Source organism: Hoplias malabaricus, chromosome 7 (genome assembly GCF_029633855.1).
Source record: "Hoplias malabaricus isolate fHopMal1 chromosome 7, fHopMal1.hap1, whole genome shotgun sequence".
Classification (NCBI taxonomy): domain Eukaryota; kingdom Metazoa; phylum Chordata; class Actinopteri; order Characiformes; family Erythrinidae; genus Hoplias; species Hoplias malabaricus.
The window spans coordinates 47,087,120-47,114,291 of NC_089806.1; the positions used below are offsets into that span (position 1 = coordinate 47,087,120).

Here is a 27,172-nt window from a genome sequence, read left to right on the forward strand (position 1 = left end):
ATGAGTGTGTTTGAATGTGTGTGAGTGTGTGTTTGAGTGTGTGTGTGTTTGAGTGTGTGTGTGTGTGTGTGTGTGTGTAAAATGTGTGTATGAGTGTGTAGAGTGTGTGTGTTTGAGTGTGTGTTTGAGTGTGTGTTTGAGTGTGTGTGTGAGTGTGTGTATGAGTGTGTGTATGAGTGTGGAGTGTATGTGAGTGTGTGTGAGTGTGTAGAGTGTGTGTATGAGAGTGTTTGAGTGTGTGTGAGTGTGCAGAGTGTGTGTGAGTGTGTAGAGTGTGTGTATGAGTGTGTTTGAGTGTGTGTGAGTGTGCAGAGTGTGTTTGAGTGTGTAGAGTGTGTGTATGAGTGTGTGGGAGTGTGTGTAAGAGTGTATGTGAGTGTGTGTATGGATGTGTGTGAGTGTGTAGTATGTATGTAGAGTGTTTAGAGTGTGTAGAGTGTGTGTATGAGTGTGTGGAGTGTGTTTAAGAGTGTATGTGAGTGTGTAGAGTGTGTGTGAGTGTGTAGAGTGTTTCGAGTGTGTGTATGAGTGTGTGGAGTGTGTAGAATGTGTGTATGAGTGTGTAGAGTGTGTGTATGAGTGTGTGTGAGTGTCTAGAGTGTGTGTATGAGTGTGTGTGAGTGTGGTGTAGTATGTATGTAGAGTGTTTAGAGTGTGTAGAGTGTGTGTATGAGTGTGTGGAGTGTGTTTAAGAGTGTATGTGAGTGTGTAGAGTGTGTGTGAGTGTGTAGAGTGTTTCGAGTGTGTGTATGAGTGTGTGGAGTGTGTAGAATGTGTGTATGAGTGTGTAGAGTGTGTGTGAGTGTGTAGAGTGTGTAGAATGTGTGTATGAGTGTGTGTGAGTGTCTAGAGTGTGTGTATGAGTGTGTAGAGTGTGTGTGTGAGTGTGTAGAGTGTGTGTATGAGTGTGTGTGAGTGTGTAGAGTGTGTGTATGGGTGTGTGTGAGTGTGTAGAGTGTGTGTATGAGTGTGTGTGAGTGTGTAGAGTGTGTGTATGGGTGTGTGTGAGTGTGTAGTATGTATGTAGAGTGTTTAGAGTGTGTAGAGTGTGTGTATGAGTGTGTGGAGTGTGTTTAAGAGTGTATGTGAGTGTGTAGAGTGTGTGTGAGTGTGTAGAGTGTTTCGAGTGTGTGTATGAGTGTGTGGAGTGTGTAGAATGTGTGTATGAGTGTTGTAGAGTGTGTGTGAGTGTGTAGAGTGTGTAGAATGTGTGTATGAGTGTGTGTGAGTGTCTAGAGTGTGTGTATGAGTGTGTAGAGTGTGTGTGTGAGTGTGTAGAGTGTGTGTATGAGTGTGTGTGAGTGTGTAGAGTGTGTGTATGAGTGTGTGGGAGTGTGTAGAGTGTGTGTATGAGTGTGTGTGAGTGTCTAGAGTGTGTGTATGAGTGTGTGTGAGTGTGTAGAGTGTGTGTGAGTGTCTAGAGTGTGTGTATGAGTGTGTGTGAGTGTGTAGAGTGTCTGTATGAGTGTGTAGAGTGTGTGTGAGTGTGTAGAGGTGTGTGTATGAGTGTGTGAGTGTGTAGTGTGTTTGAGTGTGTAGAGTGTGTGTATGAGTGTGTGTATTAGACGGTGTAAACTCTGTCTGGTGTCGTTGCTCAGTCTGAGGTTGTTTCCCATGAATCAGAAGGTTCCCCGGGCCTGGCCGGAGGTAATAGCACGGCGCTAATAGCAAACACACGCAGAACGGCACCCAGAGGACGTCCTTGCTTTCGTCTGTCGTCCTGAAACACAGCGAACGAGGCGCGGAGGGGACATCCGTCTGGAGCCTGTGACAGCCACACGGTTTCACTCTGAAAGAAACATTAAAGTTCTGCACCAGGTCTCACACCGCTCTCTGCTCCCCTCAGACCTGCAGGGGGCGTTATCTCCCCACTGTGGATGGAAGGTGCCACCTCGCCCAATGACACGGGTGCACTGCCAGGGTGTAAAGCCCCAGCGGTGGTCTGTGGAGCAGTGGAACTGTGTTCTCTAAAGAAGACCCTGACCCTTCAAGACTCTGATACATCATCAGAACACAAATAAAACAGATTCCCAGGCGACTAGCGCCGCTCTGTAGCAGCTCTGCACCAGTCTGCAGTGATATCAGAGGAGCTGCTGGACTTTAGTTACATTTAGAGCCTCATTCTCCTTCAGAAGAGTTCCACAGAGAAGAGTTACTTTCTCAGGAGATGTGAGAGCATCCTGAGAGAGAGAGAGAGAGAGAGAGAGAGAGAGAGAGAGAGAGAGAGAGAGAGAGAGAGAGAGAGAGAGAGAGAAGCCTTGGCAGTGAGACAGATTTTACCCGTCTGTGGGCGTCCTCTGGCAAGAACCTGTCTCTCCAGCTCAAAGCCCACACCTTCCAACACAACAACAGCATCCATTTAGAACAACACAATGGCCAGTGCCTGGGAGGGAGGGGGGACGGGGGGACGGAGGGACAACAAAGCCGTCTCCATATCCAGTCTCCCTCAGTGGGGGGCAGAGGGGGGGCAGTTATTGTTCATTAACCGAGACCTTTCAGCAGTAAATGAGTGTGCGCTGAGAAGGACGCTGCTCAGGTGAAAGCCCCCATCAGCCACAAGAATAAAACCACCAGAGGATGTGGACAACACTGATGGTCTGGTTACAGCGCCCCCTGTGGTGGAGGCAGAGAGCGAACAGTCCGTTCTTCAAGTCAATGTTTGGTCGGAGTAAAGGCTGATTTATGCTTCGGAAAAAGCAAAGTGTCTTTCCACAACAGAGAAGCTTTCACTGCCAGAGATTTCCTCACACTTTGTCACTTTATTAACTTTTTTTTTTTGCGCTGCTGCACACAGAGGAATATGTTCTCTGCATTTAACCCAATCCGTGCAGTAAAACACACATTTATACACACACTACTGAACACTAGGGGGCAGTGAGCAGTTCCTGGAGTGGTGTCCTTCACCAGTCCTTCACAGGGCGACACATACTCACACATTCACTCACACACTCACACCTACGGACACTTTGGAGTCTCCAATCCACCTACCAACGTGTGTTTTTGGAGCGTGGGAGGAAACCGGAGCACCCGGAGGAAACCCACGCAGACACAGAGAGAACACACCACACTCCTCACAGACAGTCACCCGGAGGAAACCCACGCAGACACAGGGAGAACACACCACACTCCTCACAGACAGTCACCCGGAGGAAACCCACGCAGACACAGGGAGAACACACCACACTCCTCACAGACAGTCACCGGAGGAAACCCACGCAGACACAGAGAGAACACACCACACTCCTCACAGACAGTCACCCGGAGGAAACCCACGCAGACACAGAGAGAACACACCACACTCCTCACAGACAGTCACCCGGAGGAAACCCACGCAGACACAGGAGAACACACCACACTCCTCACAGACAGTCACCCGGAGGAAACCCACACAGACACAGAGAGAACACACCACACTCCTCACAGACAGTCACCCGGAGGAAACCCACGCAGACACAGGGAGAACACACCACACTCCTCACAGACAGTCACCCGGAGGAAACCCACGCAGACACAGGGAGAACACACCACACTCCTCACAGACAGTCACCCAGAGGAAACCCACGCAGACACAGGGAGAACACAACACACTCCTCACAGACAGTCACCCAGAGGAAACCCACGCAGACACAGAGAGAACACACCACACTCCTCACAGACAGTCACCCGGAGGAAACCCACGCAGACACAGGGAGAACACACCACACTCCTCACAGACAGTCACCCGGAGGAAACCCACGCAGACACAGAGAGAACACACCACACTCCTCACAGACAGTCACCCGGAGGAAACCCACGCAGACACAGAGAGAACACACCACACTCCTCACAGACAGTCACCCGGAGGAAACCCACGCAGACACAGGGAGAACACACCACACTCCTCACAGACAGTCACCCGAGGAAACCCACACAGACACAGAGAGAACACAACACACTCCTCACAGACAGTCACCCGGAGGAAACCCACGCAGACACAGGGAGAACACACCACACTCCTCACAGACAGTCACCCGGAGGAAACCCACACAGACACAGAGAGAACACACCACACTCCTCACAGACAGTCACCCAGAGGAAACCCACGCAGACACAGAGAGAACACACCACACTCCTCACAGACAGTCACCCGGAGGAAACCCACGCAGACACAGGGAGAACACACCACACTCCTCACAGACAGTCACCCGGAGTGTGACTCAAACCCACAACCTCCAGGGTCCCTGGAGCTGTGACAGAGACACCACCTGCTGCTCCACGTGATGCCAGGTGCAGGTTAGTTACAGGTATTTTCTAGTTAGATTTACACTCTCAGCACCAATGAGCACCAGTGAGTGAGTCTTGTGGGTTTAGTGAGGGATGATGATTGTTTGTTGAGCCTGTGCTAATTGTACAACAACAGCCTCACCTTCGACCGCTCCAGGGGACTGCACTTTGCTTTATATTTGTCTGATTTAGGGGGTTGATATTGTAAATGGGGTGTTTTAATAAGATTCTGGGTGTGTGTAGGGTCGAGGGTCTAGTGGTGTGTGTGTGTGTGTGTGTTTATATGCATGGCAGCCACACAGTGGTCCACACACACAGCTCCAGCACAGGAAGCTATTCTGATTCTGATGATTATTTTTATTATTACTATTTCTTTCCCCCATTTTTCTCAGGAAACGTAATTGAATCTGTAATGCGCGTGAAGGCGCACGGCGCAGCCCCCACGACCCTCAGCCATCGCAGGAAAACGTCCCATTACATTTGCAGTGTGTATTTCTCTACGAATTACAAAGCGCAATAGCCCTGCCGCTGAGCAAATGTTACAGACGCGAGACGCATGAGAAACAAACCTCTCTCGCCTCTCCTCCACCAAGAACATTATTTATCAAAGGTGAGCCTCCAGAACCAGCGTGTCACGTGACCTGCAGGCGCAGGGTCACGAGCCGCTCTGATTGGACGCTGCATTATTTAAGAGTGACATTTCAGAGGGTGAAACTGAGGCGAGAAACCAAAAAAAATCATTAAAGATTAATTGTAGATTCAGTTATATCTGCCTGCACTGGCCACTTTATCAGAAACACCCCCTCTACTGACACTCACTGGCCACTTTAATCAGAAACACCCCCCTCTACTGACACTCACTGGCCACTTTATCAGAAACACCCCCTCTACTGACACTCACTGGCCACTTTATCAGAAACACCCCCCTCTACTGACACTCACTGGCCACTTTATCAGAAACACCCCCCTCTACTGACACTCACTGGCCACTTTATCAGAAACACCCCCCTCTACTGACACTCACTGGCCACTTTATCAGAAACACCCCCCTCTACTGACACTCACTGGCCACTTTATCAGAAACACCCCCCTCTACTGACACTCACTGGCCACTTTATCAGAAACACCCCCCCTCTACTGACACTCACTGGCCACTTTATCAGAAACACCCCCCCCTCTACTGACACTCACTGGCCACTTTATCAGAAACACCCCCCTCTACTGACACTCACTGGCCACTTTATCAGAAACACCCCCCCTCTACTGACACTCACTGGCCACTTTATCAGAAACACCCCCCTCTACTGACACTCACTGGCCACTTTATCAGAAACACCCCCCCTCTACTGACACACACTGGCCACTTTATCAGAAACACCCCCCTCTACTGACACTCACTGGCCACTTTATCAGAAACACCCCCCTCTACTGACACTCACTGGCCACTTTATCAGAAACACCCCCCCTCTACTGACACTCACTGGCCACTTTATCAGAAACACCCCCCCTCTACTGACACTCACTGGCCACTTTATCAGAAACACCCCCCCTCTACTGACACTCACTGGCCACTTTATCAGAAACACCCCCCTCTACTGACACTCACTGGCCACTTTATCAGAAACACCCCCCCTCTACTGACACTCACTGGCCACTTTATCAGAAACACCCCCCTCTACTGACACTCACTGGCCACTTTATCAGAAACACCCCCCCTCTACTGACACTCACTGGCCACTTTATCAGAAACACCCCCCTCTACTGACACTCACTGGCCACTTTATCAGAAACACCCCCCCTCTACTGACACACACTGGCCACTTTATCAGAAACACCCCCCCTCTACTGACACACTGGCCACTTTATCAGAAACACCCCCCTCTACTGACACTCACTGGCCACTTTATCAGAAACACCCCCCTCTACTGACACTCACTGGCCACTTTATCAGAAACACCCCCCTCTACTGACACTCACTGGCCACTTTATCAGAAACACCCCCCCCTCTACTGACACTCACTGGCCACTTTATCAGAAACACCCCCCTCTACTGACACTCACTGGCCACTTTATCAGAAACACCCCCCCTCTACTGACACTCACTGGCCACTTTATCAGAAACACCCCCCCCCCTCTACTGACACTCACTGGCCACTTTATCAGAAACACCCCCCCTCTACTGACACTCACTGGCCACTTTATCAGAAACACCCCCCTCTACTGACACTCACTGGCCACTTTATCAGAAACACCCCCCTCTACTGACACTCACTGGCCACTTTATCAGAAACACCCCCCTCTACTGACACTCACTGGCCACTTTATCAGAAACACCCCCCTCTACTGACACTCACTGGCCACTTTATCAGAAACACCCCCCTCTACTGACACTCACTGGCCACTTTATCAGAAACACCCCCCTCTACTGACACTCACTGGCCACTTTATCAGAAACACCCCCCTCTACTGACACTCACTGGCCACTTTATCAGAAACACCCCCCTCTACTGACACTCACTGGCCACTTTATCAGAAACACCCCCCTCTACTGACACTCACTGGCCACTTTATCAGAAACACCCCCCTCTACTGACACTCACTGGCCACTTTATCAGAAACTCCCCCCTTCTACTGACACTCACTGGCCACTTTATCAGAAACACCCCCCCTCTACTGACACTCACTGGCCACTTTATCAGAAACACCCCCCTCTACTGACACTCACTGGCCACTTTATCAGAAACACCCCCCTCTACTGACACTCACTGGCCACTTTATCAGAAACACCCCCCTCTACTGACACTCACTGGCCACTTTATCAGAAACTCCCCCCTTCATAGCCAGTCAGTTTGTGAAATGTGAGATTCACTGACCTTAGATCAGACGTCGTCAGATTAGGATGTTTTAGAAACAGATGTGGATTTGCTTGTGTGGAGAAATAAGAGAGAGAGAGAGAGAGACAGAGAGCGAGAGAGAGATAGAGAGAGAGAGAGAGAAAGGGATGGTTTAAAGGGAGAGAGTAAAGGAAACAGAGGGGCAAAGAGGGTGAAGAGGGAAAAGCAAGACCTACATGAAATGAAAGAGAAGAAAGTGAATGAACACAGATGTAGGGAAAGAAGCTTCCTGGAGAGTTCAGCACAAGCCACCTATAAAAACATTCCAACAGCTGTACAGCTGTGTGTATGTGTATGTGTGTGTGTTAGTGTGTGTGTCTGTGTGAGAGAGAGAGTGTATTTGTACATTTGGAAGACAAAGTCAAATAAATACCTATAACACCATGGCCTGATATTGAATAAAGAAAAACATGTCTTTGTGTGTGTGTGTGTGTGTGTGTGTGTGTGTGTGTGTTAGACAATTCTCTGTGCTCTGATGTGGACTCATGCCGGTCGCCACATGAGATACAGGTTAGAGGTCAAAACTAAAACATCTGAGTCCAGTTTAGAGTGCATTCACCCCACCGCAGTCACTGCGAACACAAAACAATTACACTCAAACAAACCACTAACACACCACTCACACTCCCAATACACTTCTAACACTCCACACACACTGCTAACACTTCTCAAACACTGCTAACACACTGCTAAAACACTTCTAACACTCCACACACACTTCTAACACTCCACACACACTGCTAACACTTCTCTGCTAACACTGCTAACACACTTCTAACACTGCTAACACACTGCTAAAACACTTCTAACACTCCACACACACTGCTAACACACTTCTAACACTTCTCAAACACTGCTAACACACGTCTAACACTCCACACACACTTCTAACACTCCACACACACACTGCTAACATACTTCTAACACTTCTCAAACACTGCTAACACACTTCTAACACTGCTAACACACTTCTAACACCCCACACACACTTCTAACACTCCATACACACACTGCTAACACACTTCTAACACTGCTAAAACACTTCTAACACTCCACACACACTGCTAAAACACTTCTAACACCCCACACACACTTCTAACACTCCATACACACACTGCTAACACACTTCTAACACTGCTAAAACACTTCTAACACCCCACACACACTTCTAACACTGCTAACACACTGCTAAAACACTTCTAACACTCCACACACACTGCTAACACACTTCTAACACTTCTCAAACACTGCTAACACACGTCTAACACTCCACACACACTTCTAACACTCCACACACACACTGCTAACACACTTCTAACACTGCTAACACACTGCTAAAACACTTCTAACACTCCACACACACTTCTAACACTCCACACACACTGCTAACACACTTCTAACACTGCTAACACACTGCTAAAACACTTCTAACACTCCACACACACTGCTAACACACTTCTAACACTCCACACACACACTGCTAACATACTTCTAACACTTCTCAAACACTGCTAACACACTTCTAACACCCCACACACACTTCTAACACCCCACACACACTTCTAACACTCCATACACACACTGCTAACACACTTCTAACACTGCTAAAACACTTCTAACACTCCACACACACTGCTAAAACACTTCTAACACCCCACACACACTTCTAACACTCCATACACACACTGCTAACATACTTCTAACACTTCTCAAACACTGCTAACACACTTCTAACACTGCTAACACACTTCTAACACTTCTCAAACACTGCTAACACACTGCTAAAACACTTCTAACACTCCACACACACTTCTAACACTCCACACACACTGCTAACACACTTCTAACACCCCACACACACTTCTAACACTCCATACACACACTGCTAACATACTTCTAACACTTCTCAAACACTGCTAACACACTTCTAACACTGCTAACACACTTCTAACTCCCCACACACACTTCTAACACTCCACACACACTGCTAACATACTTCTAACACTTCACACACACTGCTAACACTGCAAACACACTGCTAACATACTTCTAACACTTCACACACACTGCTAACACTGCAAACACACTGCTAACACATTTCTAACACTGCAAGCACACTGCTAACACACTTCTAACACCCCACGCACACTTCTAACACTCCAAACAAACTGGTAACACAATTCGAAAACTCCAAACACATCACAGGCACATTTCTAACAAACTGCTAACAATCCAAATACGCAGCTTACACACTTCTAACATTCCACACACACTGCTAACACACTTCTAACACTCCAAACAAACTGCTAACACAAGTCTAATACTCCAAACACATCACAGGCACATTTCTAACACACTGCTAACAATCAAAATACACAGCTAACACACTTCTAACACTTAAAATTACACTGCTAATATGCTTTTAACACTCCAAAAAAGCCATTAACACTCCTCTAACTAAGCTACTCTGTGCTTAGTCTTAGCATCACTGTCAAGAACAAATTTGGACTGAGTGTTAAAGAAACAATGAAATGGGGCTAAGAAAGTATGCAGGACAAAAGATGGACTACAACATGTGGCCAGTAGAGCTGAGGAAATGGGCAGTGTGTGGAGAAAAAAGCAGGTCATGGCTGATTAGTGTATATCAATAATATAATACTATCAGCTACAATATGACTGAACATACATCAGATTCACGTCATCATAAAATCTATTCTAGTCTGTTTTCAAAGTCAGTCGTCGGTGGGTTGGAACTTTAGCATCTGCTCTTTCTACACAAACTCTCCATGTGTTTCTGTGATTCACGACTCAAAAATAATTCCCAAAAACCTATGATTTTTTTTAAAGGCGAGCTAAAGTTCAAGGGCCATTTATTTGCTTTTTCTCATTCATTTCCGACGCCGGGCGGTCCTTTCCGCTATGTGGAGGTCGGCTAGGAATGCTTCTTCCATGGATGTATCCTCAGAGGGAGACTTTGCCTTTGAGGAACGTCTGTGGGACGTTATCGCCAGCTTCAGACGCTCCACAGAGGGAAGAAATAAATAAAGAACACGAGGAAACAAAGTGGAGGAATGGAGCATTTCCGTGCCAGGATAAAAAAAGGCAGAGGGAGTGTGAATGGGGGCCATCGTCAGCCATATGTCTCCCTCTCCCTCTCTCCTTCGCTCTCTCTCTCTCTCTCTCGCTCTCACTCTCTCTCTCTTTCACTCTCATTAAAACAAGAACATGAAGACAATAAGCGAGAAGAAAATTCTGGCTTGTCTTTAACAAAACGATAGGGAATGAGTTCAGGGATAGAACAGACATAGAAAAGGAAAATAAATTTGCTCTTGTTCTCTCTCTCTCTCTCTCTCTCTCTCTCTCTCTCTCTCTCTCTCTCTAGGGCCTGACGTTAAAACATTTTCTCCTCTAACATAAATAAGTTCGGACGGCTCTTCGTGTCGAACGATTGGCAAAACATTCGCCGCAATTTCTCAAAATCCCGCTCTTAGCATCTGCTCGGCTCTATTGACCCGCTGTTTGCTGCTGTTCTGGAATTAGCTATTGATTTTCTCCTCTAAGCATTCTGAAGGCTTTCTCTGTCTCTCTCTCTCTCTTTTCCTTTTCTGTCTCTCTCTTTCCTCTCTCTGTCTCCCTTTATTCCTTGTCCAACCCGAGGTGTTGAAGAAACACGGCTTTTGACAAGGGAACACACACACACAACACCACAAAAGATGTTCATGAGTTTTTGGCCGGTAAAGAAAGAGGACGTAGGGAGAGAGAGAGAGAGAGAGAGAGAGAGAGAGAGAGAGAGAGAGAGAGCACTGGGCAGGTCAGAATGAGCGTGAAGAGCGGAAAGAAAAAAGAGAATCGGATTTCTGTCTCCTGATATCCGCCCCAGGAGCAGGACGAGGATGCTAACGTGGACAGACAACATGTTCTTGGCCTGAAACCCACCAGAGTCTCGTAAAAACAAAAGCGTGAGGATCAGATCAAAAATTCCAGGCACATCGGAACAAGAAGGAATGTTACAGGAAGGTTTTGAGCTGGAAAAAAACAACCAAAATGATCCATGACAAACAAAATTACACGTGCAGCTGCACACTGTAAAAACACTGCTCTGTTTCCAGTAGCTGTAAAAACACACTGCTCGGACTTTCAACACCTGCTTGTCACAATTTTATTTGGTACAAATAAGTTATAAGGCACTTCTGTGTAACGTAACTGTAATTCAGTAGAGCTCCGGTTTCCTCCCACGGTCCAAAAACACACGTTGGTAGGTGGATTGGAGACTCAAAAGCAAGTGTGTGAGTGAATGTGTGAGTGTGTGTCGCCCTGTGAAGGACTGGTGCCCCCTCCAGGGTGTATTCCTCCATTGCGCCCAATGATTCCAGGTAGGCTCTAGACCCACCGTGACCCTGAACTGAATAAGGGTTACAGACAATGAATTAATGTAATTCAGTATTCAAACGTGCAGCTATTTTGTCTATTTCTTTTGTAACTGTTGTGTCATGTTAAATATCAAAATTCTCATTTTATTCAACAGTAAAGAACCTAAAAATGAAGTAGTGTGAAAGTGGAGAGTGAATAATTTACAACATTTATAAAGATTTATAAAAGGTTTAAAAATCTGTTTATTAGATGGTTATTCGTGAGCTTGTAAACATCTTAAAGGTCATTGATGATCATTTGTAACACAGAGAAAAGAAGGAAAACCATGACTTCTGTTTGTCTTTGTCAGTGAATATATGGAGGTAAAGAATGAGCTTAGAATCTGAATTGAGTCATTTTACGTTTTCACGTAAACACCACAGTATCATCAGCCTCTAAAAAGACACCCTGTCTGTGGTTAAAGGGTATTAACAACTACGTGCTGGGGCTGACGGGGTTAATGTCGACTGACGGAGGACACACAGTGAGGTCAGTATTCAGCGAGATCTGAGGTTTAACTGTAGACAGATGTGGGGTCACTATTTGGCAAACGACAGGTCACTGTTTCTATCTTTGTGTTGTAACTGATTATTAATGACTTCCGGCTTCCACTCATTGGCCACTTTATTGGAAACCCCTACGCTACATGTAGGTCCATCAGTCTGGTCACTGACATCAACAGACGAGTTTAAGTCTCTAACAACTAAGAGGAGGTGTTTCCGATAAAGTGGCCAGGGGTGTAGCATGCCTCCCTCTCTCAGCCCTGTGTCTGCTTTAATACATCACTGTTCCTACTCACCCCTTTTACAACTATAGCCCCAAACGCCTGTCCCGCACCTGTCAGAGACGACCTTCTCGCCTTCATAGAGGACGGGACGTCTCCTCTGCCAATCAGAGCGTCGGATTCCCTGCAGCCGAGCACTCTGGGTAATGCAGCGCATTAAATGTCGGGGACGGCGACAGATGAAGGTGTTTGAGAGTTTAATGGGGTTAATGCGTGAGGACACGACTTCATTAAGACTCTGAGAGAGCGGCACACGTCCACGCGCCACTCTCCGAACATCACTGACCCCCGCGTCCCCCGGGCGCCAGAGGACACGCGTACTCTCCAGAAGTACAGAGACACCATATACCTCCGTAACCGTAGAAAAATACTGACCAGTCAGAACAGAAGACACAGAATGGAACCAGAACAAACAGAACCTGAAATCTAACAGCAACAGAACAAGATACAGAACTGAGAAAGAACAACCAGAACCAAACCCAGAATCTTAGAACCAAAACCAGAACAAACAGGATCAGAAATAAAACTGAGAGCTCTAGAGGACAGGAGCTCTCAAAAAACACAACTGAACCCAGTGTGTTACAGTGTGTTAGTTTTATAGGACAGCAAGATAGTTTTATAGGACAGCGTGTTAGTTTTAAAGGACAGTGTGTTAGTTTTAAAGGACAGTGTGTTAGTTTTATAGGACAGTGTGTTAGTGTTATAGGACAGTGTGTTAGTTTTAAAGGACAGCGTGTTAGTTTTATAGGACAGCGTGTTAGTTTTATAGGACAGTGTGTTAGTTTTAAAGGACAGTGTGTTAGTTTTATAGGACAGTGTGTTAGTTTTAAAGGACAGTGTGTTAGTTTTATAGGACAGTGTGTTAGTTTTATAGGACAGTGTGTTAGTTTTAAAGGACAGTGTGTTAGTGTTATAGGACAGTGTGTTAGTTTTAAAGGACAGTGTGTTAGTTTTATAGGACAGTGTGTTAGTTTTAAAGGACAGCGTGTTAGTTTTATAGGACAGTGTGTTAGTTTTATAGGACAGTGTGTTAGTTTTATAGGACAGCGTGTTAGTTTTATAGGACAGTGTGTTAGTTTTATAGGACAGTGTGTTAGTTTTAAAGGACAGTGTGTTAGTTTTATAGGACAGTGTGTTAGTTTTAAAGGACAGTGTGTTAGTTTTATAGGACAGTGTGTTAGTTTTATAGGACAGCAAGTTCGTTTTATAGGACAGCGTGTTATTTTTATAGGACAGCGTGTTAGTTTTATAGGACAGTGTTTTAGTTTTATATAACAGCGTGTTAGTTTTAAAGGACAGCGTGTTAGTTTTAAAGGACAGTGTGTTACTTTTATAGGACAGCGTGTTAGTTTTATAGGACAGCGTGTTAGTTTTATAGGACAGCGTGTTAATTTTAAAGGACAGCATGTTACTTTTAAAGGACAGTGTGTTACTTTTATAGGACAGAGTGTTAGTTTTATAGGACAGCGTGTTAGTTTTATAGGACAGCATGTTACTTTTATAGGACAGTGTGTTACTTTTATAGGACAGAGTGTTAGTTTTATAGGACAGCGTGTTAGTTTTATAGGACAGCATGTTACTTTTATAGGACAGCGTGTTAGTTTTATAGGACAGTGTGTTAATTTTAAAGGACAGCATGTTACTTTTAAAGGACAGCGTGTTAGTTTTAAAGGAAAGCGTGTTCATTTTAGAAGACAGATTGTTAGTTTTAGAGGACAGACTGTTAGATTTAAAGGACAGTGTGTTAATTTTATAGGACAGCATGTTAGTGTTATAGGACAGCGTGTTAGTTTTATAGGACAGAATGTTAGTTTTAAAGGACAGCGTGTTAGTTTTATAGGACAGCGTGTTAGTTTTATAGGACAGATTGTTAAAGGACAGCGTGTTAGTTTTAAAGGACAGTGTGTTACTTTTATAGGACAGCGTGTTAGTTTTAAAAGACAGCGTGTTCATTTTAGAGGACAGATTGTTAGTTTTAAAGGACAGTATTAATTTTAGAGAACAGATTGTTAGTTATAAAGGACAGTGTTAGTTTTAGAGGACAGATTGTTAGATTTAAAGGACAGCGTGTTAATTTTTAGGACAGCATGTTAGTGTTATAGGACAGCGTGTTAGTTTTATAGGACAGAATGTTAGTTTTAAAGGATAGCGTGTTAGTTTTATAGGACAGCGTGTTAGTTTTAAAGGACAGCATGTCAGTGTTATAGGACCGAATGTTAGTTTTAAAGGAAACTGCGTTAGTTTTATAGGACAGCATGTTAGTTTTATAGGACAGCGTGTTAGTGTTATAGGATAGCATGTTAGTTTTAAAGAACAACGTGTTAGTTTTACAGGACAGCGTGTTAGTTTTAAAGGAAAACGTGTTAGTTTTAAAGGACAGCAAGTTAGTGTTATAGGACAGCGTGTTTATTTTATAGGACAGCGTGTTAGTTTTAAAGGACAACAAGTTAGTGTTGTAGGACAGCGTGTTAGTTTTATAGGACTGCATGTTAGTTTAAAAAGACAGCGTGTTAGTTTTAAAGGACAGCGTGTTAGTTTTAAAGGACAGTGTGTTACTTTTATAGGACAGCGTGTTAGTTTTAAAAGACAGCGTGTTCATTTTAGAGGACAGATTGTTAGTTTTAAAGGACAGTATATATTTTAGAGGACAGATTGTTAGTTATAAAGGACAGTGTTAGTTTTAGAGGACAGATTGTTAGATTTAAAGGACAGCGTGTTAATTTTTTAGGACAGCATGTTAGTGTTATAGGACAGCGTGTTAGTTTTATAGGACAGAATGTTAGTTTTAAAGGATAGCGTGTTAGTTTTATAGGACAGCGTGTTAGTTTTAAAGGACAGCATGTCAGTGTTATAGGACCGAATGTTAGTTTTAAAGGAAACTGCGTTAGTTTTATAGGACAGCATGTTAGTTTTATAGGACAGCGTGTTAGTGTTATAGGATAGCATGTTAGTTTTAAAGAACAACGTGTTAGTTTTACAGGACAGCGTGTTAGTTTTAAAGGAAAACGTGTTAGTTTTAAAGGACAGCAAGTTAGTGTTATAGGACAGCGTGTTTATTTTATAGGACAGCGTGTTAGTTTTATAGGAGAGATTGTTAGTTTTATAGGACAGCATGTTAGTTTTAAAGGACAGCAAGTTAGTGTTGTAGGACAGCGTGTTAGTTTTATAAGACTGCATGTTAGTTTTATAGGACAGCGTGTTAGTTTTAAAGGACAGCGTGTTAGTTTTATAGGACACCGTGTTACTTTTAAAGGACAGTGTGTTAGTGTTATAGGACAGTGTTTTAGTGTTATAGGACAGTGTGTTAGTTTTATAGGACAGCGTGTTAGTTTTATAGGACAGCGTGTTAGTTTTATAGGACAGCGTGTTAGTTTTAAAGGACAGTGTGTTAGTGTTATATAACAGCGTGTTAGTTTTAAAGGACATTTTGTTAGTGTTATAGGACAGTGTGTTAGTTTTATAGGACAGTGTGTTAGTGTTATAGGACAGTGTGTTAGTTTTATAGGACAGTGTGTTAGTTTTATAGGACAGTGTGTTAGTGTTATAGGACAGTGTGTTAGTTTTATAGGACAGTGTGTTAGTTTTATAGGACAGTGTGTTAGTGTTATAGGACAGTGTGTTAGTTTTATAGGACAGTGTGTTAGTTTTATAGGACAGCGTGTTATTTTTATGGGACAGTGTTTTAGTGTTATAGGACAGTGTGTTAGTTTCAAAGGACAGTGTTTTAGTGTTATAGATCAGCGTGTTAGTTTTATAGGACAGTGTTTTAGTTTTATATAACAGCGTGTTAGTTTTAAAGTACAGCGTGTTAGTTTTATAGGACAGTGTGTTAGTTTTATAGGACAGCGTGTTAGTTTTATAGGACAGTGTGTTAATTTTAAAGGACATTGTGTTAGTTTTATAGGACACTGTGTTAGTTTTATAGGACAGGGTGTTAGTTTTATAGGACAGGGTGTTAGTTTTAAAGGACAGTGTGTTAGTTTTATAGGACAGGGTGTTAGTTTTATAGGACAGGGTGTTAGTTTTCTATAACAGCATGCTAGTTTTAAAGGACAGTGTGTTAGTTTTAAAAGACTGTGTTAGTTTTTAAGGACCGTGTGTTAGGCACTAGGAAAGTGACATAGTGTTAGGTATTATAGTACCATGTTTGAGGTACTATAGGACAGTGTGTTAAGAACTGTATTATAGTCCATGGGTTTAGTGACGAATACAGAGATAGCGTGGTAAGAATTATAGCACTTTAGTCTCCTGCTGAAGTGTGTACTACTCAGAAGACTAAAGACTGCAGCACATGTCCTCAGCAGAGATTGGAATAATGTGAATGTTTCCGTGTTGACTTGAGTTCCTGAGATGCTACAACACCTGATTCCCATCAGACCGACTCGAAGTGTAAGGGGAGACTTGTGTAGCGAGGTCCGGTCCAGATGTGTAACACCAGCAGACCCTCGCTGTAGTCACACCTCCACAGAAACTCTACAGTAACACCCAGAATGTGCAGGTGAAGACTAAGAAAGAGCAGCTAAACTTGCTCATGTGTACACTTACCTCTCTGCTGGGCATCTCCTTGTTGCCATAGCAATGCCAACAGCACCACGACACACCACCGGACACTGGTCATTTTTTACTCCAGAGCCACGACTGCTGCTGCAGCTCTCCACGCTCCTCGCTAAAGTGACTTCCAGAAACTTGAGCTAGTGCTCTCTCACTCTCTCTCTCTCTTTCTCTCTCTCTCTGCCCCCTCTTTTTCCTCTCTACCTCTCTCTCTCCTCCCCCTATCCCAGGAGTAGGGGAGGCGTGCCAGTTTGGAGCACTATACCCACACTCTTTCTCGTTCTCTCTTTCTCTCTCAATCTCTCTCTCTCTCTCTCTCTCTCTCTCTCTCTCTCTCTCTCTCTCTCTCTCACACACACACACACACACACACAGGGGCCCTCTCCGCAGTCTGTAGAAAAGTTTAGTGAAAGTTTTTTGACCCTCCACTGCTCCCCCTTGTGTCTGCTCCTTGCATCTCAGACCTGAACCCGTCTACAGCCAGCAGGAGAACCGCACACAGAACCACACACACACAGAACCACACACACACAGCTACACACAGAACCACACACACACAGCTACACACAGACCCATGCACACAAAACTACACACAGAACCACACACACACACACAACTACACACAGAACCACACACACAGCTACACACAGAACCACACACACACACAACTACACACAGAACCACACACACACACACACAACTACACACAGAACCACACACACACACACAACTACACACAGACCCATACACACACAACTACACACAGAACCACACACACACACACAACTACACACAGAACCACACACACACACACAACTACACACAGACCCATACACACACAACTACACACAGAACCACACACACACACACAACTACACACAGACCCATACACACACAACTACACACAGAACCACACACACACACACAACTACACACAGAACCACACACACACACACAACTACACACAGACCCATACACACACAACTACACACAGAACCACACACACACACACACAACTACACACAGAACCACAGGCACACACATAACTACACACAGAACCACACACACACACACACAACTACACACAGAACCACACACACACACACAACTACACACAGACCCATACACACACAACTACACACAGAACCACACACACACACACACAACTACACACAGAACCACAGGCACACAGCTACACACAGAACCACACACACACACAACTACACACAGAATAATACACACAGCTACAAAGAGGAACACAAACAGAACCACACAGAAACAACCAGAAAAAAATGAACCAAAGAGAACAGAACAATACACAGAAGAGAAAAACTGGATCCAAAACAGAACAAAAACAAGAATCAGTGTTCATTCATTCATTAATTCGGTATTAGTATCACAGTCTATTATAATTGGAGATTTTAACTTATGTTGATTTCATATGAGGACATCACGCTGGAGCAGCAGGTAGTGTCTCTGTCACAGATCCAGGGTCCTGGAGGTTGTGGGTTCGAGTCCGGTTCCGAGTGACTGTCTGTGAGGAGTGTGGTGTGTTCTCCCTGTGTCTGCGTGGGTTTCCTCCGGGTGACTGTCTGTGAGGAGTGTGGTGTGTTCTCCCTGTGTCTGCGTGGGTTTCCTCCGGGTGACTGTCTGTGAGGAGTGTGGTGTGTTCTCCCTGTGTCTGCGTGGGTTTCCTCCGGGTGACTGTCTGTGAGGAGTGTGGTGTGTTCTCTCTGTGTCTGCGTGGGTTTCCTCCGGGTGACTGTCTGTGAGGAGTGTGGTGTGTTCTCCCTGTGTCTGCGTGGGTTTCCTCCAGGTGACTGTCTGTGAGGAGTGTGGTGTGTTCTCTCTGTGTCTGCGTGGGTTTCCTCCGGGTGACTGTCTGTGAGGAGTGTGGTGTGTTCTCTCTGTGTCTGCGTGGGTTTCCTCCGGGTGACTGTCTGTGAGGAGTGTGGTGTGTTCTCCCTGTGTCTGCGTGGGTTTCCTCCAGGTGCTCCGGTTTCCTCTCACACTCCAAAAACACATGTTGGTAGGTGGATTGGAGACTCAAAAGTGTCCGTAGGTGTAAGTGTGTGAGTGTGTGTCGCCCTGTGAAGGACTGGCGCCCCCTCCAGGGTGTGTTCCCATCTTGTGCCCAGTGATTCCGGGTAGACTCCAGACCCACCGCTGCCCTGAACGGGATAAGGGTCACAAACAATGAATGCATGAATGAATGACCAATGCGTTTTCATTTCTATGTGAGCATTAGTAGCATTAGTCAAGAAAGATCCAGGTTTGGTTTGGGGAAAGACTGTGTGTGCAGAAAATGCAAGCATTTTAAAAACATGTTCATTTACTGCAGATTTTGTGAAAACAAAAGTTAAAGGACGGATGTTGTGCTAAATGTGTTTAGAGTTTTGACACAGACTTGAGAAATAGTAAAACTGTAATAATGATAATGATTTGTGGAGAGCTGAAATTGGTGTGTGTGTGTGTGTGTGTGTGTGTGTGTGTGTTTATACAGATCTAGAGCTGTCAATCACTGTCCAGTTTAAGGGTCTGACTGAGGGGATGGCAGTGGAGCGTGAACACACCCCTCCCTCCCTCAACAGGTCATTACTACACATCAGTGCTCATATTTAACAGTGGAACAGTGGAACGGCGTTCCCTTCAGAACCTAAAGACTGACTGACACCTGGGAGGGAGGCGTGTGTGTGTGTGTGTGTGTGTGTGTTTGTGTGTGTGTATTTAAGGGGTTTAATGCTGGTGTAGTCAGAGATTTGTGTGGAGTTTGGAGACTGAGTTGAGACCTCCACTGAAGCTCAGGTGAGTCTCTCTCATTTATTCTCTGTCTTTCTGTATTTACTCAGAACCATTGGATTAAGGACAACTTGTTTCTCATTGTCCTTTGACGTGGTGGTGGTGTGTTAGTGTGTGTTGTGCTGGTGTAGAGTGGATCAGACACAGCAGTGCTGCTGGAGTTTTTAAACCCCTCAGTGTCTGGACTGAGAACAGTCCACCGACCAAACACTCAGCAGGATGCTGTTAATGGAGCGAGTGCGAGCCCAAGCCCAGCTGCTCTGGACGAGCCGGTTCTGTTCGGACGGAGAGGAGACCCTCAGCCTGGTCCAGAGAGACCACCTGAACCAGACCCACAGAAAAGACACACACACACATGAGAATGAAGACACACAGCACACACACAGCCAGGGAGACACACAACACACACACACTCACACAGACACAGAAGCCCAGGACACACACACCAAGATCACAACCTGGGAGGCAGGATGGAACGTCACCAACGCTATACAGGTACACACACCCACACACAGACACACACAGAAATACACACACAGACACACACACACACACACACACACACACACACAGGCACACACACACACATACAGAGTGAGTGGCCAGTGAGTGTCAGTAGAGGGGGGGTGTTTCTGATAAAGTGGCCAGTGAGTGTCAGTAGAGGGGGGTGTTTCTGATAAAGTGGCCAGTGAGTGTCAGTAGAGGGGGGTGTTTCTGATAAAGTGGCCAGTGAGTGTCAGTAGAGGGGGGTGTTTCTGATAAAGTGGCCAGTGAGTGTCAGTAGAGGGGGGTGTTTCTGATAAAGTGGCCAGTGAGTGTCAGTAGAGGGGGGTGTTTCTGATAAAGTGGCCAGTGAGTGTCAGTAGAGGGGGGGTGTTTCTGATAAAGTGGCCAGTGAGTGTCAGTAGAGGGGGGTGTTTCTGATAAAGTGGCCAGTGAGTGTCAGTAGAGGGGGGTGTTTCTGATAAAGTGGCCAGTGAGTGTCAGTAGAGTGGGGGTGTTTCTGATAAAGTGGCCAGTGAGTGTCAGTAGAGGGGGGTGTTTCTGATAAAGTGGCCAGTGAGTGTCAGTAGAGGGGGGGTGTTTCTGATAAAGTGGCCAGTGAGTGTCAGTAGAGGGGGGTGTTTCTGATAAAGTGGCCAGTGAGTGTCAGTAGAGGGGGGGTGTTTCTGATAAAGTGGCCAGTGAGTGTCAGTAGAGGGGGGTGTTTCTGATAAAGTGGCCAGTGAGTGTCAGTAGAGGGGGGTGTTTCTGATAAAGTGGCCAGTGAGTGTCAGTAGAGGGGGGGTGTTTCTGATAAAGTGGCCAGTGAGTGTCAGTAGAGGGGGGTGTTTCTGATAAAGTGGCCAGTGAGTGTCAGTAGAGGGGGGTGTTTCTGATAAAGTGGCCAGTGTAAACAGCAGAGAGTAGGGTGTATTATGGGATGTGTGGGGAGTTGTGTAGTGTGAATGTAAATGAAGGTGTGGAGTAGACTGTGATTAACACGCGGCTTCTGCACTGTGTCAATATTTGTTTAGAATGATTAGAGACTGAGTGTGTGTGTGTGTGTGTGTTTAATTTAGCGATAATAAACTTTGTGCCTTGTGCTCTGTGATTATGATGTTTGTTTGTGTGTGTGTGTGTGTGTGTGTGTGTGTGTTAAAAGCTCCTATCAACATTCAAGTCATTACCATAGTTAACACCTCTGTTCTCAGGAAGCTTTGATTCACTGAAACACACACACAGACACACACACACACACACACAGGTGCTGCTAAACAAGAGCACAGCTACAGTAAGACCAGAGAGGTAGAACACAAGGCCGGATGTGTGTATACATTTCAGAGTGTATGTATGTGTATGTATATATATATATCAGGGTGTATATATGTGTGTATAAATCAGGGTGTATGTGTCTGTGTGTATATATTTCAGAGTGTATATATGTGAGTATATATTTCAAAGTGTATGTATGTGTGTGTATATTTCAGAATGTATGTGTGTGTGTGTGTGTATATTTCAGAGTGTATATATGTGTGTATATATTTCAGAGTGCATATATGTGTGTATATATCAGAGTGTATATATGTGTATATATCAGGGTGTATATGTGTGTATATATCAGGGTGTATATATGTGTGTGTATATATCAGGGTGTATATATGTGTGTGTATATATCAGGGTGTATATATGTGTATATCAGGGTGTATATATGTGTGTGTATATATCAGGGTGTATATATGTGTGTGTATATATCAGGGTGTATATATGTGTGTATATATCAGGGTGTATATATGTGTGTATATATCAGGGTGTATGTATGTTTGTATATATCAGGGTGTATATGTGTGTGTATATATCAGGGTGTATATGTGTGTATATATCAGAGTGTATATATGTGTGTGTATATATCAGGGTGTATATGTGTGTATATATCAGGGTGTATATATGTGTGTATATATCAGGGTGTATATATGTGTGTATATATCAGGGTGTATATATGTGTGTGTATATATCAGGGTGTATATATGTGTGTGTATATATCAGGGTGTATATGTGTGTGTATATATCAGGGTGTATATATGTGTGTGTATATATCAGGGTGTATATGTGTGTGTATATATCAGGGTGTATATATGTGTGTGTATATATCAGGGTGTATATATGTGTGTATATATCAGGGTGTATATATGTGTGTGTATATATCAGGGTGTATATGTGTGTATATATCAGGGTGTATATATGTGTGTATATATCAGGGTGTATATATGTGTGTATATATCAGGGTGTATATATGTGTGTGTATATATCAGGGTGTATATATGTGTGTATATATCAGGGTGTATATATGTGTGTGTATATATCAGGGTGTATATGTGTGTGTATATATCAGGGTGTATATATGTGTGTGTATATATCAGGGTGTATATGTGTGTGTATATATCAGGGTGTATATGTGTGTATATATCAGGGTGTATATATGTGTGTGTATATATCAGGGTGTATATATGTGTGTGTATATATCAGGGTGTATATATGTGTATATCAGGGTGTATATATGTGTGTGTATATATCAGGGTGTATATATGTGTGTGTATATATCAGGGTGTATATATGTGTGTATATATCAGGGTGTATATATGTGTGTATATATCAGGGTGTATGTATGTTTGTATATATCAGGGTGTATATGTGTGTGTATATATCAGGGTGTATATGTGTGTATATATCAGAGTGTATATATGTGTGTGTATATATCAGGGTGTATATGTGTGTATATATCAGGGTGTATATATGTGTGTATATATCAGGGTGTATATATGTGTGTATATATCAGGGTGTATATATGTGTGTGTATATATCAGGGTGTATATATGTGTGTGTATATATCAGGGTGTATATGTGTGTGTATATATCAGGGTGTATATATGTGTGTGTATATATCAGGGTGTATATGTGTGTGTATATATCAGGGTGTATATATGTGTGTGTATATATCAGGGTGTATATATGTGTGTATATATCAGGGTGTATATATGTGTGTGTATATATCAGGGTGTATATGTGTGTATATATCAGGGTGTATATATGTGTGTATATATCAGGGTGTATATATGTGTGTATATATCAGGGTGTATATATGTGTGTGTATATATCAGGGTGTATATATGTGTGTATATATCAGGGTGTATATATGTGTGTGTATATATCAGGGTGTATATGTGTGTGTATATATCAGGGTGTATATATGTGTGTGTATATATCAGGGTGTATATGTGTGTGTATATATCAGGGTGTATATATGTGTGTGTATATATCAGGGTGTATATATGTGTGTGTATATATCAGGGTGTATATATGTGTGTGTATATATCAGGGTGTATATATGTGTGTGTATATTTCAGGGTGTATATATGTGTGTGTATATATCAGGGTGTATATATGTGTGTGTATATATCAGGGTGTATATATGTGTGTGTATATTTCAGGGTGTATATATGTGTGTGTATATATCAGGGTGTATATATGTGTGTGTATATATCAGGGTGTATATATGTGTGTGTATATATCAGGGTGTATATATGTGTGTGTATATATCAGGGTGTATATGTGTGTGTATATATCAGGGTGTATATATGTGTGTGTATATATCAGGGTGTATATATGTGTGTGTATATATCAGGGTGTATATATGTGTGTGTATATATCAGGGTGTATATATGTGTGTGTATATATCAGGGTGTATATGTGTGTGTATATATCAGGGTGTATATATGTGTGTGTATATATCAGGGTGTATATATGTGTGTGTATATATCAGGGTGTATATATGTGTGTATATATCAGGGTGTATATATGTGTGTGTATATATCAGGGTGTATATGTGTGTGTATATATCAGGGTGTATATATGTGTGTGTATATATCAGGGTGTATATATGTGTGTGTATATATCAGGGTGTATATGTGTGTGTATATATCAGGGTGTATATATGTGTGTGTATATATCAGGGTGTATATATATGTGTGTATATATCAGGGTGTATATATGTGTGTATATATCAGGGTGTATATATGTGTGTGTATATATCAGGGTGTATATGTGTGTGTATATATCAGGGTGTATATATGTGTGTGTATATATCAGGGTGTATATATGTGTGTGTATATATCAGGGTGTATATGTGTGTGTATATATCAGGGTGTATATATGTGTGTGTATATATCAGGGTGTATATGTGTGTGTGTATATATCAGGGTGTATATGTGTGTGTATATATCAGGGTGTATATATGTGTGTGTATATATCAGGGTGTATATATGTGTGTATATATCAGGGTGTATATATGTGTGTGTATATATCAGGGTGTATATGTGTGTGTATATATCAGGGTGTATATATGTGTGTGTATATATCAGGGTGTATATATGTGTGTGTATATATCAGGGTGTATATGTGTGTGTATATATCAGGGTGTATATATGTGTGTGTATATATCAGGGTGTATATATGTGTGTGTATATATCAGGGTGTATATGTGTGTGTATATATCAGGGTGTATATATGTGTGTGTATATATCAGGGTGTATATATGTGTGTGTATATATCAGGGTGTATATGTGTGTGTATATATCAGGGTGTATATATGTGTGTGTATATATCAGGGTGTATATATGTGTGTATATATCAGGGTGTATATATGTGTGTGTATATATCAGGGTGTATATGTGTGTGTATATATCAGGGTGTATATATGTGTGTGTATATATCAGGGTGTATATATGTGTGTGTATATATCAGGGTGTATATGTGTGTGTATATATCAGGGTGTATATATGTGTGTGTATATATCAGGGTGTATATATGTGTGTGTATATATCAGGGTGTATATATGTGTGTGTATATTTCAGGGTGTATATATGTGTGTGTATATATCAGGGTGTATATATGTGTGTGTATATTTCAGGGTGTATATATGTGTGTGTATATATCAGGGTGTATATATGTGTGTGTATATTTCAGGGTGTATATATGTGTGTGTATATTTCAGGGTGTATATAAGTGTGTGTATATATCAGGGTGTATATATGTGTGTGTATATTTCAGGGTGTATATATGTGTGTGTATATATCAGGGTGTATATATGTGTGTGTATATATCAGGGTGTATATATGTGTGTGTATATATCAGGGTGTATATATGTGTGTGTATATTTCAGGGTGTATATATGTGTGTGTATATTTCAGGGTGTATATATGTGTGTGTATATTTCAGGGTGTATATAAGTGTGTGTATATATCAGGGTGTATATATGTGTGTGTATATTTCAGAGTGTATATATCAGGGTGTATATATGTGTGTGTATATATCAGGGTGTATATATGTGTGTGTATATATCAGGGTGTATATATGTGTGTGTATATATCAGGGTGTATATATGTGTGTGTATATTTCAGGGTGTATATATGTGTGTGTATATATCAGGGTGTATATATGTGTGTGTATATTTCAGGGTGTATATATGTGTGTGTATATTTCAGGGTGTATATAAGTGTGTGTATATATCAGGGTGTATATATGTGTGTGTATATTTCAGAGTGTATATATCAGGGTGTATATACGTGTGTGTATATTTCAGGGTGTATATAAGTGTGTATATATTAGGGTGTATATAAGTGTGTATATATATCAGGGTGTATATACGTGTGTGTATATATCAGGGTGTATATACGTGTGTGTATATATCAGGGTGTATATACGTGTGTGTATATATTAGGGTGTATATAAGTGTGTATATATATTTCAGGGTATATTTGTACTGGGGTTGCCATACGCTGTGCTGCAGAGTGGGTACCTGGGTCTGCTGTTGCTGGTCATCTCGGCCGGTCTCTGCTGCTACTCTGGAAAGATCCTGGTCTTGTGTCTCTATGAAGAAGACGCGAGTGGACGGCTGCACCGCGTGCGTGACACATACGCCGAAGTCGCTGACGCATGCTGGAGCCGCGTGTGCCCCCGTCTGGGCGGCACGCTGGTCAACGCGGCTCAGGTGGTGGAGCTGATGATGACCTGTGTCCTTTACCTGGTCGTCAGTAGCAACCTGATGTGTCACAGCTTTCCTATCCTGCACCTGAGCGCCCCCACCTGCTCGGCCCTCACATTCCTCACCCTCCTGCCCTGCCTCGTCATCACTGACCTCAAGGTGGAGCCCCCTGCGCTTTCAGTACACACCTTTCAGCCATAACAGGCGCTCTAGTCCATCAGCTTGTCAGTCAGGACCCCCACAGAGCAGGTCTCATTCTCAGCGCTGCAGTGACACTGACGTGGTGGTGGTGTGTTAGTGTGTGTTGTGCTGGTGTAGAGTGGATCAGACACGGCAGTGTGTGTTAGTCGTCTTTTAGTCCTTCATCAGTGGACACAGGATGCTGCCCACAGGTGAAGCAGAGACACTGAGGGGTTTAAAAACTCCAGCAGCACTGCTGTGTCTGATCCACTCTACACCAGCACAACACACACTAACACACCACCACCACGTCAGTGTCACTGCAGCACTGAGAATGATCCACCACCACATCACACCTGCTCTGTGGGGGTCCATAGGAAATATGGTTTAACATTATGTCTGATGTGTGTGTGTGTGTGTGTGTGTGTGTCCATTCCCTTATATTTGAAGGTGGTCTCGAGGCTGAGTTTCCTGTGCTCTCTGGCGCACTTGGTCATCACGCTGGTGGTGATGGGGTACTGCCTGTGGGAGGCGCCGCGCTGGGCCCCCGGACGGCTGCGACTGGCCGGGGATTTCGACGGGTTCCTGGTGGCAGCGGGGGTCATCATCTTCAGCTACACATCGCAGATCTTCCTGCCCTCACTAGAGGGCTGCATGGCCAACAGGGGGCAGTTCGGGGCCATGATGGACTGGACTCACGCTCTGGCGGGTTTCCAGAAGACCACCTTCACTCTCCTCGCTCTGCTCACCTGGGAATCTGATAGAGTGTGT

At 43.7% G+C, this 27,172-nt stretch overlaps 2 protein-coding genes across 2 annotated transcripts in view; one reads left to right on the plus strand and one right to left on the minus strand.

Moving 5' to 3' along the window:
• The window catches only part of lama2 (laminin, alpha 2), a 95,145-nt gene extending 78,176 nt beyond the window's left edge, over positions 1 to 16,969 (minus strand). Inside the window, 3 exon segments of the mRNA XM_066677948.1 lie at positions 2,281 to 2,334; positions 12,367 to 12,777; positions 16,897 to 16,969. Coding sequence (XP_066534045.1) covers positions 2,281 to 2,334; positions 12,367 to 12,777; positions 16,897 to 16,969 — 538 coding nt within the window.
• Positions 16,970 to 19,841: 2,872 nt separating this feature from the next.
• si:dkey-126h10.1 (vesicular inhibitory amino acid transporter) overlaps positions 19,842 to 27,172 on the plus strand; it is an 11,590-nt gene continuing 4,259 nt past the window's right edge. Inside the window, exons 1-3 of the mRNA XM_066677949.1 lie at positions 19,842 to 20,196; positions 25,988 to 26,380; positions 26,852 to 27,166. Coding sequence (XP_066534046.1) covers positions 19,921 to 20,196; positions 25,988 to 26,380; positions 26,852 to 27,166 — 984 coding nt within the window. The 5' untranslated portion in view covers positions 19,842 to 19,920. The remainder of the gene's footprint in view (positions 20,197 to 25,987; positions 26,381 to 26,851; positions 27,167 to 27,172) is intronic.